The 16783-nt window shown below is 42.5% G+C and overlaps 1 protein-coding gene across 1 annotated transcript in view; it reads left to right on the top strand.

Moving 5' to 3' along the window:
* The window catches only part of fto (FTO alpha-ketoglutarate dependent dioxygenase), a 172364-nt gene extending 163025 nt beyond the window's left edge, over positions 1-9339 (top strand). Inside the window, exons 9-10 of the mRNA XM_012881966.3 lie at positions 5500-5640; positions 7728-9339. Of these exons, the coding sequence (XP_012737420.2) occupies positions 5500-5640; positions 7728-7734 (148 nt within the window). The 3' untranslated portion in view covers positions 7735-9339. The remainder of the gene's footprint in view (positions 1-5499; positions 5641-7727) is intronic.
* The last annotated feature ends 7444 nt before the right edge of the window (positions 9340-16783 follow it).

Genomic DNA, 16783 nt, shown 5'->3' with positions numbered 1-16783 from the left:
GCAATATAAATGTTATAATAGAAATTTGGGGGGTGCAGTGTGTCGCTCTAAGGTAATGACGGCAACCGTCAGGGTTCACATAACTTTTTAAGTCCTGAGTAATGTAGGCTGAGATTCAAAGCTTGAATCTGGACAGGTTCAGCCCTCTGAATGTATTTATTATATCTTGCACAATACCAAAAGATTAGTATCTGGATAAGAAGCGATCAACCTGTCTGTCTTTCCCCTATTAAAAGCGTAACTGCCTGAACATAAAAGGCAGATGTGCTAAGTCACTAATTTTGTACACCACCTTGCATACATACCAAAAGTACATAGATAATATGCTTCTTTCATTCTCCTTTTCCCTTAGAGCATGATTGCAAGCACTAGCTTCAGGGGAAGGCTGATTTATGAGACACATGCCTGTTTTTTCATGACTTGTTTGATTGCATTCTCAGCTCTCAGGCTCTCAGGCTGCCAAAACCATAAAAGTTCACACCTGCGAAAGATTTCTAGAGTCGGATGAAACACGGGCAGAGCATGAGGAAGCAGGTGATCTGAGGTATTTCACTTCCCTTGATCAGCACAGGCACGTAATACAGATCAAAAGGTGACATGGCTGATTGATTGATTGATGTTCGGTGTACCTTTGTACAAGTTTTATCTTTCGGTGTGGTTAAGTTCATGGGCAGGGAAGGACACATACTTTTGAGATGGTTCTTCTTTCACTATGTTCATATAGCTTTCTACTGGTGTCCTTTAATGTGCTGTTTACCAAACTAACCGCTCAGGTAGCCATAGTTACACATTTCACATTTTCTTTTTTCAACGAAACTATGTTAATTGAAGAGTAGAATTTACTCAGATTGAATAACATTTCACGGAAAATGATATTTGATTCCACTAAAACTAAGAACACTTCAATTTGAGTACATTTTACTCAGACAAATGTACTGTGTAGGTGTAAGAATCTCACAGTGAGAAAATAACAAACACATAGCATGACTAACTATTGCTTTTGTTTGAATCAGAAATACAATAGGGTTAGGGTATATCTTATATCTTATATCTTTGCCCTTCCAGAACTTAATATAACATGTTGATTATTACAGTTATAATGAGATAATCTATAACATTTAACCATCATTTTCCATACCTGCTTAATCAGTGCATGGTTATGGTGGGGCCGCCGTGTATGTGACGGTCAGTGGATAAGTTTCAGGTTTCTGTGGTATTAATTTAAACTCACAAATTTAGAATGAGAGAACATGAGCGAATGATTCAACAATCATAACATCATTTTTTCTTTGAAATACATTTAAATGAAAAAAAACCCCACAATGATTAAATTCTACTTAAGTCACATGCAGTCGGGCATATTTAAAGTTGGTGTCAACCAAAACAGCGGGTCATTCCTAAACACTCGTTTTTTTATTCTTTTCTTTTTTTTCAACAGATGCACAAAGTAGTTGGGGATAGAACAAACACCTGCTGAATTTAGTTGAAGTTTCTAATTAAACTCATACACATGCCAACTGCACTTGCAAACAAACATGACCTAAATAACAGTAATTGGCGGCACTCCTGTAGTTTCCGCCCTATGACTTTCCAATCAGCCGGCTTTCTGCCTTGCAGACAACAGTGATGCGTAGGTGTTACCAGTAGTGGGCTTGAACAAATAAAGGAGGGGCACCAAACAGCTGGAAACTCCAGTTGCTCCAGAACATTCTCTGATGTCCTCCTTAACGTACTTTAACTGTCAACAGAATATTTTATTGGTTTTGACGATGACTTTTTAAAACCTTGCTTTAACTGTGAGTAATTAGCCCATTCCTACATGAGGTACTGTGAGCATTTCTCATACTATTAATTTCTTAGAATTTGTCAAAAAGGCATAGAGCAGTTTGCAAGATGCTGTCCTGTTACAGGCGGCTCACGATCTGCAGACCCTTGTGGTTACAAATGACCTTCTGTAGCAATAATGCAATAAGTGTTGTCTCTTATCTACATTCTCTTGGTTCTTTTTCACTTTGCCTGACACAATTGTGCATTTATCAGTGTAATTGCTTGAGTCGGAAGCACTGATGTTGTCTATTAGGCGGATTTCCCCCCCCTGTTAAGAGCGTAGGGCCTTTTAATGTATGACCCTGCTTGAGTGTACTGCTACACAATTACACCCCGACCAAAGATCGAGTGGACTGATGATGCTGACGATTGGGCTGGTCGGTATGGTTGTGATCTGATGGCAGAGATGATATTGGACCACCCTGCACTCTTCTGACAAGCCTTTCAGATAGACTCCGAGAGCGAAACAACAAAGTGAAAACGAGGTTAATCATTTTATTTACTCTGTTTTTCTTTTCTCCCTCCCTCCCTCCCCCCTTTTCTCCTCCACTTCCTTTATTCAACCAAGTGATGGAGCTCGGACCATGGAGTGCAGGGGGAGGAAATCGATAGGGAGCGCATTACAGTAAAACGTATTGATTAGGAGACCTGCGAGCAGTGTGTTGGTCGCAGAGATGGTGGAATGATGCAATGCTTAAAGGAATTTATCCTTTGACTTTTACATTAACCTTTTATTGACTGCGTTGCCTGTCCATAATTAACACTCACTTTAGCTAAAGTGGTTAGTTTGAGCGCAAAGGGGGCTCCGGCCCTTATTTGCAGTAAGGGCCGAGGAGCCGCTTGCCCCAGCCGCAGTTCAAGTGCACTGTGCTGCACGGAGGTACAGGCCTCTGTGGAATAGAGGCGATAGAGTCCTAGATACCTTTCGCATTAGCATACCATTTGAGCAGAGGCCTGCCAGGCTATAAGGTTTCAGGGCAAATTGAAATGAGTGATTGTATTGCCAATCTCTCTTGACCGAGCGCCAGATGGGATAGTTAGGCCCATATCTGTCTGGGGTTAAGCCATTGGAACAGCCTGGACTCACAAACACACACTCTACCTCCTTTAAAGCCCTCCCTTCGCAACACCACCGAACACCCACACGCACACCTCTTTGTCTTTGACCTTAACTTTAAGGTGGACCGCTCTGCCATGGGAAAGTCTTTCGCTGGGTCCTTGTTTGTACGCCACTGTGACTTACACAGAATATCTAGTGAGAGCCCTGGAGAGCTTAAGGCACCTCGCCCAGTATTGACTTTTTGTTTGGTTCCATTTTAGCAGTCAGGGGACGGTTCTCAGGAAACAGTGGTAGATTGTGTAAAAGTGTGTGCTGAATTACCTTCACTGTATTATCTTTGCTAGTCCTCCAGCCTCGATATCTTTTATATCTCTGGTAAACCAGGAGCCTTCTGTTTGCGTGCAAATGTTGCAAGATCCCTTGTCAAATAAATGCAGCAGCTCTGCTGAAGGTGGCCAGTCGGGGGTTTTCACGCCATGTAGCCCTTTCATTATGACTCGGGGCAGCAGGAAAAGCGCGTTCTTTCATAGCTCTGCTGAATGAATACTTAATCAGACCAAATCAAAAGCACGGCTTCCCCTGGCTGGTGGTGTCCATACGCTGATGTCAGCGGAACTGCGCGGCGTGCATGTGTGTTCGCCGTCCGGGTCAGTTTGCGCTCGCACAAAGCAGAGATCAGTATGCCAGCCGTGTCTTCATCCTCCCTCTCTGAAGTGGTGCTTCCTTTAATTCGCACCCTAAATAAATGATGAGAACATTTAAACACACGGCTCGTCGCAAAGCCCCAAGGTCGCTTAATCGTATTATTTATGAAGTGATGTGCTACATAATGGTACTTAGTGCATGTTAACAGATGCTATTATCAGGCCCTGATCCAGAACGCCAAAAGATATATTGGACAATGGATGTTAATGCCGCTCCTCGCCGCCGTAATGCGGCAGCCGTTTAAAAGGGCTAACCGCACCAAAAACGCAGCACTTAGGCAGAGAGCCAGTTGAACATTAAGTGGCTCTAGAGAAAATATATTACAACAAATTGTGGCAGCCCCCGCCTGTCCCCTAACAACTTTAACATCCCATCCATAACTGACCCCCATATCTTTCTCCTGGTCTCCTCCGTGCCCTCCCCTCAGCCAGTGGCCACAAGGTGGTGTCGGTGGTCGGGTGTGTGTGCGGTATTGGGTAAAGAGATATGACAGACGGTGGCATAATGACTGAGTGGGGAATATAGCTGGCCTCGTGGCTCAGGAAGCACACGCTGCACACCAAACACACAAAATGCCATCTCCAGCTTCTCCCTGTTGCACCTCCAGGTCGGGGGGTCACGCTCGTCTGTCAAGAGGTGGAGGGAGGGCAGATTTACAGTGACAGCCGAGAGCACAACAGAGTCACAGCAGTAAATATTTACACAGGTCTGACAAAAGATGTGTCTGAGGTCTGTGGGGGGTTCGACATACTGTAGAAATTACAGCTGACCTCTGATTATTAATCACGCAACAATCGTGCTGTTACACGACGAGGCTGGCTTTTTTTTTTTTTTTTTTTTTTTCCACTGCGGCAACAGAGAGTGATGTTCTTGTGAAAGCGTCCTGCTGTGTGGAGCTCTTTGTGTGTGTGTGAAATGAACAGGGCATTAATCATGACGCGTGATATCATGTCTCATCATCAGTTTTATGCTGTCGCAGTCACTCATCGGTTGAGAAAAATGCTCTGACATCACTTTTCCCATTTGTCTCGGCTCTGTTTTTTGGTTCTGGGAGCCTTGCTGACTTGAAAGTGTGTCGGTTTTTGCCAAAAACAATTCAGGTGTCCAAGGCAAGTGTAGGAAAGGTTAGCATGAAAAGGTATTTTGAAAGGTGGAGGGGTTATGAATGCTTGTAGTGAGCGGGAGAATGGCCGTTTAGAGAACGAAACTACAGCCAGCCGCATGACGCGAGACAGAACTCTGGCACCGATTGACAGGCGCTTACTTTGACGCAGGGTCCAAATAACAAACTATAATGATAGCGTTACCAAAAAAACAACAACTGAATAACAATAACGCGACAGTCTGAGCAGGAAAGACCAAGATTAACCCGAGGTACGGAGTGAGGCTTCATCTCCAGGAAGAAGGGTCTAAAGTCTAACCCACCCATTCCACCCCCACCTTTTTCCAACCAATCATTTAAATTTAGTTTCATCTCATCCATTGTATGAAGCCATGTATGCATTGAATTAAATGTACCAATTCTCTGGGATACTGCGTTCGTCTTACTGTGTGTAGTGAGTTAAGCAGAAAGAGAGCCTTTGTACAACCAAACCTTAAGTCCAATATAAATTCTCATCTGAGAGAAGCAGTGTTCTGATTGGTTCTCACATAAACGAGCACACAGAGGAGCTGAGCAGAAGTTAAAATACCTTCCTGTCTCTTTCAGTCAAGAGTCAAAGACAAACTGAACATCTCCTAAACTGAGAGTGAGATAGAACAACCACAAACTCTGACAGATTAACTGTTGCTGCATCCACCAGCAGCAACTCATCCGTCTGTGGCCCTGATGTGTGTTTCTACCAATTAGCTCTGATGGAAGGGAGGAGTTAATGGCTTTGTGTGTTTCCTGTGTCCTGTCGCCTCAGGTGCCACTCGACTCTGGCCCAGACGTTACCCCCTGAGGAGGCCCCGGTGGACCGACCCTTCTGGGGCGTGGATGACCCCGGCATGCCTCTGCCCTTTGATCTGGCTGATATCATCAACAGAGTGGAGTCTCTGCTGTGGAGGTGGGCCCGAAATAGATGCCCTGAATAAAAAAAGGTCTACATTAAATCAACAAAATTATTAAATCGTCTTTTATTGGAGTAGCATAATCACACCAAAAACATAAACTTTTTTTCAGTTGGGAAAACAATCTCATCTTAAAAAGTGTTTTTTTTTTTCTACAAATTCACACGAGTTAGGGAGCATGGAGATGGATTTATCTTTATTTATTTTTTCTGTCACTAGTGGCCTTTATTTGACAGTAGGCTGACAGGAAATGGGGTTGAGAGAGAGGGGAAAGACGTGCAAACAGAGGTTCACTGGCTGGGATTTGAACCCTAGGACTGAGGCCTCTGAACTTGGGTCGCGTGCTCTACCCTCTGCGCCATTACTGTGCCCCGGCCCCTGGATCTCTGACCATTGCTTTTTGTATTGTCTTTACATTGTCCGGCGTCCGGGGTCTTCTCCTATGTGCTCACCTCTTCAACTCACCTCGTAGGTTTTTTCACAGAATTTCGGTCTGGAGCTTTTTGTTTTGAATAGTGATTCCGCTGAAAGACAAGATAGGCGGACTTTTATTTAATATTCCCTTGTATTTCACAGACATTGTATTTAAAGAAAGTGTTTATGATACCAACCAATCTAACAAGGTTTCCAGGTCCGCAGCATCACTGATCCTCCACCGTGCCTGACAGCGGCTATGAGATGCTTTTCCTCGTATTCAATTTGTGTTACAATCTAGACCCACCGGGATTATTTGTATATTAAAAGATCAATCACACTCATCATTTGACCAAAGCACACAGTTGCGGTTAAAGTCTTTTTAGGATTTAGCTAACCCACATGTTTGCTTTAGTGATGGAAAGACAGAATGCTCTTACCTGGCCTGCCTCCCAAACAGACAGTTGGTATGGATGGACTAAAAGTTGTTATTGAGACTTGGTATTCCAAAGAAGACCCCGGTGGGATCTGGATATTATTTTCCTGCCTCCCTTACTACCCTACTTGCTTCACATGTTATGTATGGGTCCTTGTAAAGCTTAGTGGGCAGTGGCTAAAAGACGTTAAAGTCATCTTTAAACCCTGTAGGAAACATGTAGCCGTGGATTACTATGTAAAAGCCCCAAGAAAATCTCATCAACATAAACAAATTTAAATGCAAATCAATATAATTCTACTGTTATATTAATTTCAAAGGTTAGTTCTGAGTACCAATAATTGAGCCACTATTGATTTTTGCAATAGTAATTAATATTTTTATTTTGGGACTTTTTTTTACTCCACTTAAATGAAAGGTTGGGATTTTTTTTTAATCTTTTCAGTGTGATAACATGCTACAACAATATAAGACATATTTTTTTCTATGGCCTTTTGAAGACCTTTACCAGGTTTGCCAATACATGTGGCTGGCACTGTATTACTGTAACAGCAATGCAGCATCCATTCATTCATACGTGCTTGGCTTGTTTATCTAATACTTTTCAATGAGTCAATAGAAAAGCTATTGTTATTCAGTGTTTTACATAAATGCATACAACACACAGACACACAATAACCGCTGTGATTATTTTTAGAGCAGTTTGTGAACAGTCAGTCATGAAATGGAGACTGAAATGTACATGTGCAGCACACTGTGATAACTGCTGAAAGGCTTGCTCAAGGCCAAAAGTCACTCAAATGGCCATTATTGGTCATTATGAAGGCCCAAAAGGACATTTAAAAAAAAATAAAAAAAATTTCAATGTTTCAGTGTTTTAGTCTATCTAGAGAGTCGTACAGCCATAAAAGTTTATTTTGATCTGTTGACTTTAACTACAGCCTGGTCCAAACACACTGTAGTTCTTCAGAATAAAGACATATGTTTTTATATGGCTCTTTGCGGCAACTTTGCACACCGTGGAGATTGAATATTAGCAAATTCTTTTTTTCAATTCAGTAGTTTTGCAAGGACATGTCCTTCCACTGTAGTCTAAACTTAACTCGAGCGCTTAATAAATCATTAAGGAGTCCATGCTTAGCCTCAGCAATTGACATTAAAATTCCAGGGTGGAAAACACAAGAAGATTCTTTTGATATTTTAATTTTTCTTGTTTTGTTTCTGCTCCATCAGGATGTGAGGCACTGATGAAGGAACTAAGGATGGAAGAAATCAACCCACCAGCTTCTCTGAATGATCCCCAGTTCAGCTTGAGGAGATGGGCCACTGATGCTACGTTTGTTGTGATCCCATCATGGTTGGATTCCTTTTGATTGGGTCATCTACACCCTCCTCCACCCCCACCACCCCCCGCCTCCTTCAGCCACCACTATCCCAGCCAGTGTCGCCATTCCAGTCACTCCAACTTGGATTTGTCAGGAAGCAAAAAGCAGACCGCCACCTTATATTCACAGTAGTGCTTCAGTAACATGCTAACAACGCAGAGCTTAGCATCGAGCTACTAGTATCACAGCGGTCTAACGAAACATACGTGGAACCTGCATTTCAGTGTTAGCATACATTGTGTACCTGTTTGTTATTTTTGTGCACTCTGTTGCTTAATCTCATGTAATCCAAACATGCTTCTATCAATGGATTGACTCCTGAGTAGTCACAGCGCGGTAGGCTACGCACATATATGCTTTCTGCTTGTCTCACCGGTGTTCTGAAACGGCATAGATTGGTAAGAAAACTCACTTTTTTTTTTTGCTCACACGGTATCGCACTCTTCGATTGTGTATAGTGTAACTCCCGTTTTGCTGTGTTCAGAAGTGGAATGGGCTTGGAGAGACCAAAGAGAGACTATGAGAAGAAAGTTCTGAGTGTCATCCGGTGGAAAACATGAAGAACTTGTCGTGTTTGCGGTGCAGTGGCGTGCTTGTGCCATTTTGCTTTGCGAACTTCCCTGTTTGTGAGTGAGTGTGTGTGTGTGTGTGTACTAGTACGTTTTACCAATGTGTCTATACATGTGATCAGTCGTTGGCTCGTGTGTGTGTTTTTTTTTTTTTTTTTGTGCACGCTCTCTTCCCAACACGCGCCTACATGAAGGCGTACATGTGTGAGTGTGATCGTGTGCGTGAGCCCTGCAGGACGCCTGACAGTTGTTTGTTCTCGAAGACGAAGAAAACGGAGCGGCGCAGAAGAACCCCCTTCTTCCTGCGCTCTGATGAAAGGCAGCACTGATAGAGTGACCCGGAACACAGCCGCCGTTTCTCATAATTACAGCTGTTCAGTCGCTTTTAATTACTCTTAAAGCGTGTAGAGCACCACGTTCCCCTGTAATGCTGCGGGCCATCCGAGAGAGAGAGCGAGAGAAAGATCCGGAGCTTCTGACAAAAATCCACTTTCAGAAAAGCTGCAAAAAAAAAAAAAAAAAAAAACGGGTTGAGGAAGAGGGCCGACGTCAAAGTGGTTTAGCAGCTCTGCTAGTTTGATTTCTCTCTCTATGTAGTTCACGATGAAGCAGAGATGCTGTTTGCTATTAAGAATGCAGAATGCACTCCTTTTTTTTTTACTTCCAAGGTTTTTTTTTTTTTTCCAAGATGTTAATGATTGCCAAACGCTGTTCTTCTTACTTCTTCTCTTTCTGCACTTTTTGTGGTTTGTTATTGTCAGGGAGATTTGTTTGTAGATCAGCAGCAGTGTTGACTTGTTTGAATCACATTGTGCTCCCGGCGCCCCGGCTTGTATGTCTGAAGCAGTAGGAATGGCAGTAAATAAATAAAAATGTGTTTTATCCAACCTGGATCCTTCTCATTTTTTTTCTTTTTTTTTTGAAACTTGTATTCTTGCTCGATATAACACACATAGGTATAAAATGCATTAGTGCTGTACTTAATGTTGATTGACCTGTATGTCTGCCTCCAACTTGTCAGTGTTATGTGACTCTTGGGTATTTCTGTATCCATGCATCTAATTGTCAACACCCTGAATTTCCTCGACATTGTAAGTTCAAAGTCACACCTGGAAATTACATAATTTTCAACTTTAACTGAAGTCAGAAAAACAGGAAGATTTGCTAATTGTTGTGTCTGTAACCAGGGTAGTGGGTTTCTTTGTATTTTAATCATATAAACATTAGAGCAACACATTCATAAATGCAAATGCTGTGCAAAAGTATTCATACCACTCTACCCTGTTCATATTTTATGTCATTACGACCTCAAACTTCAATGTCTTTAATGTCTAAGTGCTGGCCAACACAATCTAACATAATTGTAAATTGGAAAGTAAAGTTTCATTTTATTTATTTATTTTACAAATGATCTGAAGAGTGTGTGTTTGCATTTCTATTGTGGCTTCATGTCTTTATGGGTGTGCCTTTACCATCTTTGCAAATTTAGAATTTTTTCCCCTTGTTGCAAAAAAATTAAAAAAAGGAATCAAGAGTGATCTAAAACCGTTTAATTTCATTTTACCTTTGGCTCTATGCTGCTGATTGGTCTCAATTGTTTTTTTGGTTTTTTTGCAGCCTTTCACATGTTTTCGTCTCTCAATACCCTGTATTTGGTTTCCCATGCCCTTCCCATCAACTGACCAGTTTCCCATGCTGAATAAACACATGCCCTCAGCAAGATGCTGCCATCACCGTGGTTCAGTGTGGGGATAAAGAGTAATATGCAGTGCTGTTGTGCCGCTCATACCGTTTTGCATGCTGGTCAAATAATATATCATCTGATCAGAGGACCTTATTCTACCTGACCTGTTTGCTGTGCTTGTACATGGTACCTGTACATGGCTTATGGTAAACTCTAAACCACATTATTTGATTCACTCAACAGTAACTTTTTTCTTTCAACTCTTGATATGTGTGATGCATGACTTATAATTGTCCTGTTAACAAATGCTCCCACCTGAGTTGTGGGCCGCTGCTGCTCCTCCTGTGCTGACATGTACCTTCTAGCTGAATGGACCTCTCAGTTTAGATAAGATAATGATGTCATTTCTTTGCAGTTGTGTCATACTCTTGGTGGAGGATTGAACATTGTTATCTGAGATATCCAAAGCTTGGAATGTTAGTTTATATACTAACCCTCCTTTAAACTTCTTCAAAACCTTATCCCTGACCTGTCTGCTTTGCTTCTTGGTCTCCATGATGCCGTTTGTTCTTTAATGTTCACAAAGAAACCTCTGTAGAACAGCTGCATTTTGACTGATACTGGATCTCACTCTGATGAACTATATCGACTCTTTAGAGACACTCTGAAGGCAATTTGTGCTCTGGGTTTTATTTAGGGGTTACAGTGTAAAGGAGGCCCCTGCTTTGTGTTGGTCTACTGTTACAGACGGGCAGTGAGTAAACGCTGCAGGGGTGTGAATACTTTTGCAAGTCATCGTAGATCCCTGACAGTAAAATGTGTGCTACTGATTTAATAGGATACAACATGACAGACCAGCAAATGAAAACTAAAATTGCAGCTCTAAACGATTTGTGGTTTGCAAGGCAGCTGTGTTGGATTTTGTTTTTTGGGGAGATGTGGAGAAACTTCCCACCTCCCCCAGAGAAAATTCCAGGTTTAGAGGCAATTCCATTTCCATTTTTTTAAATTTATTTTATGACTTGGAACTCGGTTTATTTCTATCAGATAGCCTGCTGATTGTTTTATCTCTGAGGAAAGCTGCTGCGTCAGCAAATAGTTTCTGCCGACTGACTGTTGGACGGACAGACCCACAGGCGTCCCTCCCGGTGAAAGAAACGATGGTCAATATTCTCCTTGACTCTCTGAAACCTCACCTCCCCACCCTTTACCAGCTGCTGTCCCAGGGGTTGCTTATGTTAACTACTTCCTGTAGTGGCTGAGTGACTGAGTGATGGATGAGTGTGGAGCATTATGCCCCCTTAGGGGGCAACTAAAAAAAAAGGGGGCCCCACTTGAAGAGACAATTACACGGCACTGGTGAGGGCCACAGGTATGCATTGTTCTGACCGGGGTCAGCCGTCATCCAGCCAGCCGAGCTCTACTCAATTAGGCCCACAATGGGTGCAGAGAGAGATAAAATAACCAGGTGTGTGGTGAGGAACAGGTATCAGTTTAGGGTCAAATCCCAGTCAAATGTTCCAGTGTGTGGCCAAAAGTGTACGGTTGGTTGAACTACGAGGAAATAAAATCAAGAAAGAAGTTTAAATCCAATGTGATAAATATCTTGACGTGTCTTGCAAAGACAGTATTTTAGATCTGTCATTACTGCATCTAATGTATTGGAATGAGGAACCCAGCCCCATATGTAACATATTTGGCATCCAGAAAAGACAATCCTGATGACGTTTCCTGATCAGATTCTCTGGAGCGATCAGGACGGGAGCAACGTCCTCTAAAATGTGTTTTGTGTACATAAAGACGGAGGAGACACTTGCTAAAAGGTGCATGCCTGAGTTTTCATAAACTGATCCACATGTGTAATGTATTTGTGTCATGGTGTGTCCGAAGAGCCCAGGCTGGTGTCAGAGGCCCCCGGGGGCCACAGAAGCGGCAGTAATTGTAGAAGCAGCGAGAAGAGCTGAAGATAGCATCGCCGCTCTGGGGCGGCTGTCAGCAGTGGGACGGGCCGCTCTCATTTGTCACCGGCGCAGACACACACCACTCAGCACCAACAAAACATTGACTTGATTGACTACATGTGAAGCAACACAAGCCCTAATGTTTTCCAACTGTTAATTACACTGAAGGTCATGAAAGAGGCAGGGTGGAGAAGTTTCACATCAGCAAAAAAAAAAAAAAAAGACAGTGACTGCTGTAAAGTGAGGGTAAAGATCTGTATCGCTTTCTGGGGCTTTATCTGAAGATTTTCCTCTTCATGTTTCATTCATTTTGTCACATAAAAGGTTTGGGCTGACATGCTTTGGTGATATTTAAAGGTCTTTGTTTTTATCTGTATCAATGAATGAGATAAAAAATCTAAACAAATGAACAATTACTAAAAAATGACAAAAAATACAAGTTTTGTGCTTTCCACTAAATATCCCTGCTTTCAGGCCTGTAAGATTCATTAATTACTTGTTTTTGTCTTTACTTGATTTCATCATTTTGACCTTTCATTCCTTTCATTGTATGTGACTCTAATGACTAAATGTCTGATCTCATCTTTTTAACCTCAGCAGAGCACTTTGTGTTACACCTAACCGTATGGAAAGTGTTCTACAAATGAAGTTTGATGGATTGACTGAAAAAGGAACTTCATCACACGGGAGCCTACTGGCTTCAATGGGCCACAGCTTCTGACAAACCCATATCTTTGGGGGAAATTTGGTGAAGTATTTCTGACTAGGCTGTCAACACATACAGTGCTACTAATGTTAAGCTTGCCAGCAGTTTTGCACACAGCAGTTTTGAACCGGCGAGCATGTATCTGTGAAGAAAAAACAGCTGTGCCAACTCTTGCAGCCCCAGATGTTTTTTTTTTTTTTTTTTTTTTTTTTTTAATATGGTTGAAGGGGTTTGAAATAAAAAAGTAAGACACAAAAATGATTCTCTATGGGGCTGAATGCAAATTAAAGACTTTTTCATTCCACTTGAAAAACTGATGATTTTGAGTTACGTAAACTCAAGTAGACCATATTTTGTTTTGATCTCATAAAACGACTCATATGTCAGCAAAAAAAAAAAAAACAACCTTTATCTTTTGTAATCTGGTGTGACTAGATTTTCCTAAAGTAACGATTTGCTTCTGATCTGTGCGTAACACTTTGCTGGATGAAAAGTCAGCAGTCAGTCCAAATTGACCATTTCAGAACATTAACCAGATTCTACTATGAATGAAATGTAAAATGTATTTCATGTTGGCAAGATGCATGAAAGCAAATCAAATCCCACTTCCCCCACCTTCCAGTTAGACCAAAAAGGTTTATTACAGATATTTTTATAGCCAATAATAATAATAATAATAGTTGTTGTCGTTGCTGCTGCTCTTGTCCATTTTAGAAGCTTAAAGACATTTTATTTTGCTGAAATGTTAACCTAACCTAAAACCTAAAACATATTTTTTTACCACTATAGTTTCCTAAATGTTTCTCTCACACGGCCTGTTGGAGCTGTTATTATCTGAACCAGCTTACCCGGCATAACCCACAGACTGATGGGAAGCCAATCACCGCTGACGTGCTTCCTTACCCCCTGTTCGTTCAGGATTAGCGTGAGCGCCAAGCGATGGAGAAGTCCTGTAGGTGATGTTGATGCAGTCAGAAGCCTCGCCGTTAAGCAGCTCTGATGAACCCAGGCACCGGCGTGATGAGTGTGTGCACTTATTGCAAAGTGGAGTGGGGGTCTTCGGGGAGAAAGCCCTTTCAGATCAAACAGTAATCTGATCAAATGTGGAGCATTTTTGTGGGTCTTTGCTGTGGCCCTGGCTCTGGTATCCAGCAGCCGCAATATCATCTGTCCTGCAGGACCTCAGTCTCTTTATCTCACCCTCTTTCATTACCAGTCTGGAACGGCTGACCCATTTTTTCCCCCCCCATTCAGTCCCCATATTCGTTTTGCACTCATTGATCTATGCCTGGTTGGATTTTCAAACCGGCGGAATTTGTCTTAAAAGATGATCTGTGTAGCGTCGGCAACGCTGTGGCAAAGAGGTGAAAAAAGATTCCCAGGAGCGCGAAGATTGGGAGTCTTTGTGTCATCTGATCTGAAAACCAAACTCACCTGCGTTGCCTCAGGAAGCCAAACCAGAGTCAGTTTAACATGTCAGCTAATGCCCAGCCTTTACCCTGTATTTTACACTGAAATCGGTTCCAGTTTAGCCGACTACAAAGCACAAAAGCAGCAAAAAGTATGTGTCCGACATTGGGATTCAGCACCTTCCCGCCATTCCGGCACGTTGAGCCCTGTTTCTCCTGAGCGGCCATGAAGCCTCTCCGCTCACACCTGTCTCTCTCTCTTAGCATTGCGAGGCCCCTTATTGCCCCGCCATTCATATCAGTGGGATTAAATGGATCGTTTTCCAACGCTAGCAGCTCCTCCGCAGAGTGGTCTTGATGTCAGGGCCAAGCATAATTGAGTCATCTGCATCTCATCTAAAATGGATGAAAGGACTTTCGGATATCGCCAGTTCTCTCCCCATGCAGCGCCCCGCTAACACACACACACACACACACACATACAGGCGTGAGCGTGTGTAATCCACCATCAGCAGGAAGGAGAGACTTTGCCTATATATATTTTTTTATTCTTTTTAGGAAGGTAGAACGAGGGCAGGCAGCGATAAAGGAGCTCCGCTAAAATAGCATCAGTTGTGGAATTTGAAATCAAAGGAATTGGATGATCAACGCCGGTATATTCAACTCCCCGTTTTGAATTTCACGTCACAGATCCAATGGAGACAGTGCATTGAGTAGACAGAAAATAAAACGAGGTTTACAAAATGTTTTACCGAGAAAATCCGAAAGGTGTTGGCGTGCATTCGCCCTCCCTGGGCCCTTACTTTGTAGATCTACTTTTCTCTGCAGTCACAGCTGCAGGTCTGGTGAGATGTGTCTCTTTCGCCTCCGCCTATCAAGAGACAGAGTTTTTTTCTTAACATTCTCTTTTGCTAAAAGGTTCAATCTCAATCCGATTGGACGGAAAGCATCTATCAGGGTTTCTGTAGCAATTTAGCTCCATCAACTCTGAGTGCCTTCCCTTATCCTCACAGAGGAAAAGCACCCCCAAAGGGTAACGATGACGCCGCCACCATCGGTGGATGATAAGGGTAAGTGAATATCAAGAATCAAGTGTTTTAAGACGCTGGTCTCACCAATTCGCATGTATGCCAGCCAGTTCACATTGAGCACATCTTCATTCACATGTTTGCTGTGGCTTGTGGCAAACTGAAAACCATCCTTCTTTTACTGCCTTTTAATTATAACTTTAAAATGAATAGACTTTGAAATTAAACACCGTTGGCCCCTATTCATTAATTAAATGACTCTGGAAGGCGAATCATTACACTGGATTTTATTCAGGGGTCTTGAAGTAAAAGGGGTTAAATGCAAATGAAGCGGTTCTCAGAGGTTTTTCTCTTTTTTTTTTGTGAAAAACATGAATGAAGTGAAATCTATTAAAATGCAACCACTTGAAAACTATGCAAATATGTATTGGCTGATCATATAAGATCCCAATTAATACACACCCCGGGCTTGGGACTGCACACCGCTTCCTGCAAAAAAAAAAAAAAAAAAAAATGAATTTGCATCATTTATCAAGCTCTGACCATTCACACAAGATTTTTTTTGTAAGATGTCTATTTCCCTAAGTGGAGTTTCATTTACAAAGCAGCACGAGATAAAGAGCGGGAGAACAAAGTGACAGCCAATACTTTACAGGTGAAGCATTCCACCTGAAGGCAGCTGGGGACAAGGGTATCAAATTGTCTGCTTTCAACTTTGATGGCAATTAGAGTCATTTAATGAACCAGAGTCTATCACGGTGATGCATTTGACTTATTTTTTTTTTCTTCTCTCTCCAAATCCGCGAGACACTCCACTCGACAGTAACAAAAGGATCAGCGCGAAGACGCAGATGGAGCTGTTGATTCGCCTCGTTTCAAAGGCTGAAGACAAAGCTGAAGATGAAAGAGAGATGTTGTTCAACAAGAGACAGAGAATATAACCAGAAATGAGAAAGAGAAAAAAAAAACAATTTTTAGTGTAATAACTACAGTTTCTCATCTTCTCTCGGCATTTGAAGTCTCGCTCGGTTTCTCCGGTCCGCAGAGGCAGCCTTTCCCTCTGCATGCCGCCGTGTTTAATACGTCTCCAGGAGACCGTCAGAGCCAACTTGTGAATATTAGGTCATCCTAAGGAATTATGGTATATGCAGAAAACCAAGAGGCAGCGAGAAGGGAGGACGGGTGGCTTCTAAAAAAAACAACAGGGGCCCTGGGTGGCAGAGAGGTGCTGTGTTCGTCAGAAGCGACGCTCACCTTATCTGCTCCAACCTTGAGGAGGAATTGGCAGCCGCCCCCTTTTAACACACACAAACACACACACTCTTAGTACCACACACATACACACACTCATATCCCTAACGCTGCTGGCCCTTGATTGACAGCTCCTCGAATGAGTGTCTGAGTAGAGCCGGGCTCTGGCCCTCCAAGTAAGTGGGCCGTCAAATTACATCCTGGGGACCGGCTGGCCCTCCGCTCCCCCCCTGGCCGGGGAGATCTATTTATTTGTCTGTTTATTTGCTTGGTTTAAATATTTGGTGGGGGAAAAT

Source organism: Fundulus heteroclitus, chromosome 4, assembly GCF_011125445.2.
Source record: "Fundulus heteroclitus isolate FHET01 chromosome 4, MU-UCD_Fhet_4.1, whole genome shotgun sequence".
In the NCBI taxonomy this organism is placed as follows: Eukaryota; Metazoa; Chordata; class Actinopteri; order Cyprinodontiformes; family Fundulidae; genus Fundulus; species Fundulus heteroclitus.
This window is presented reverse-complemented; position numbering and strand designations above follow the sequence as displayed.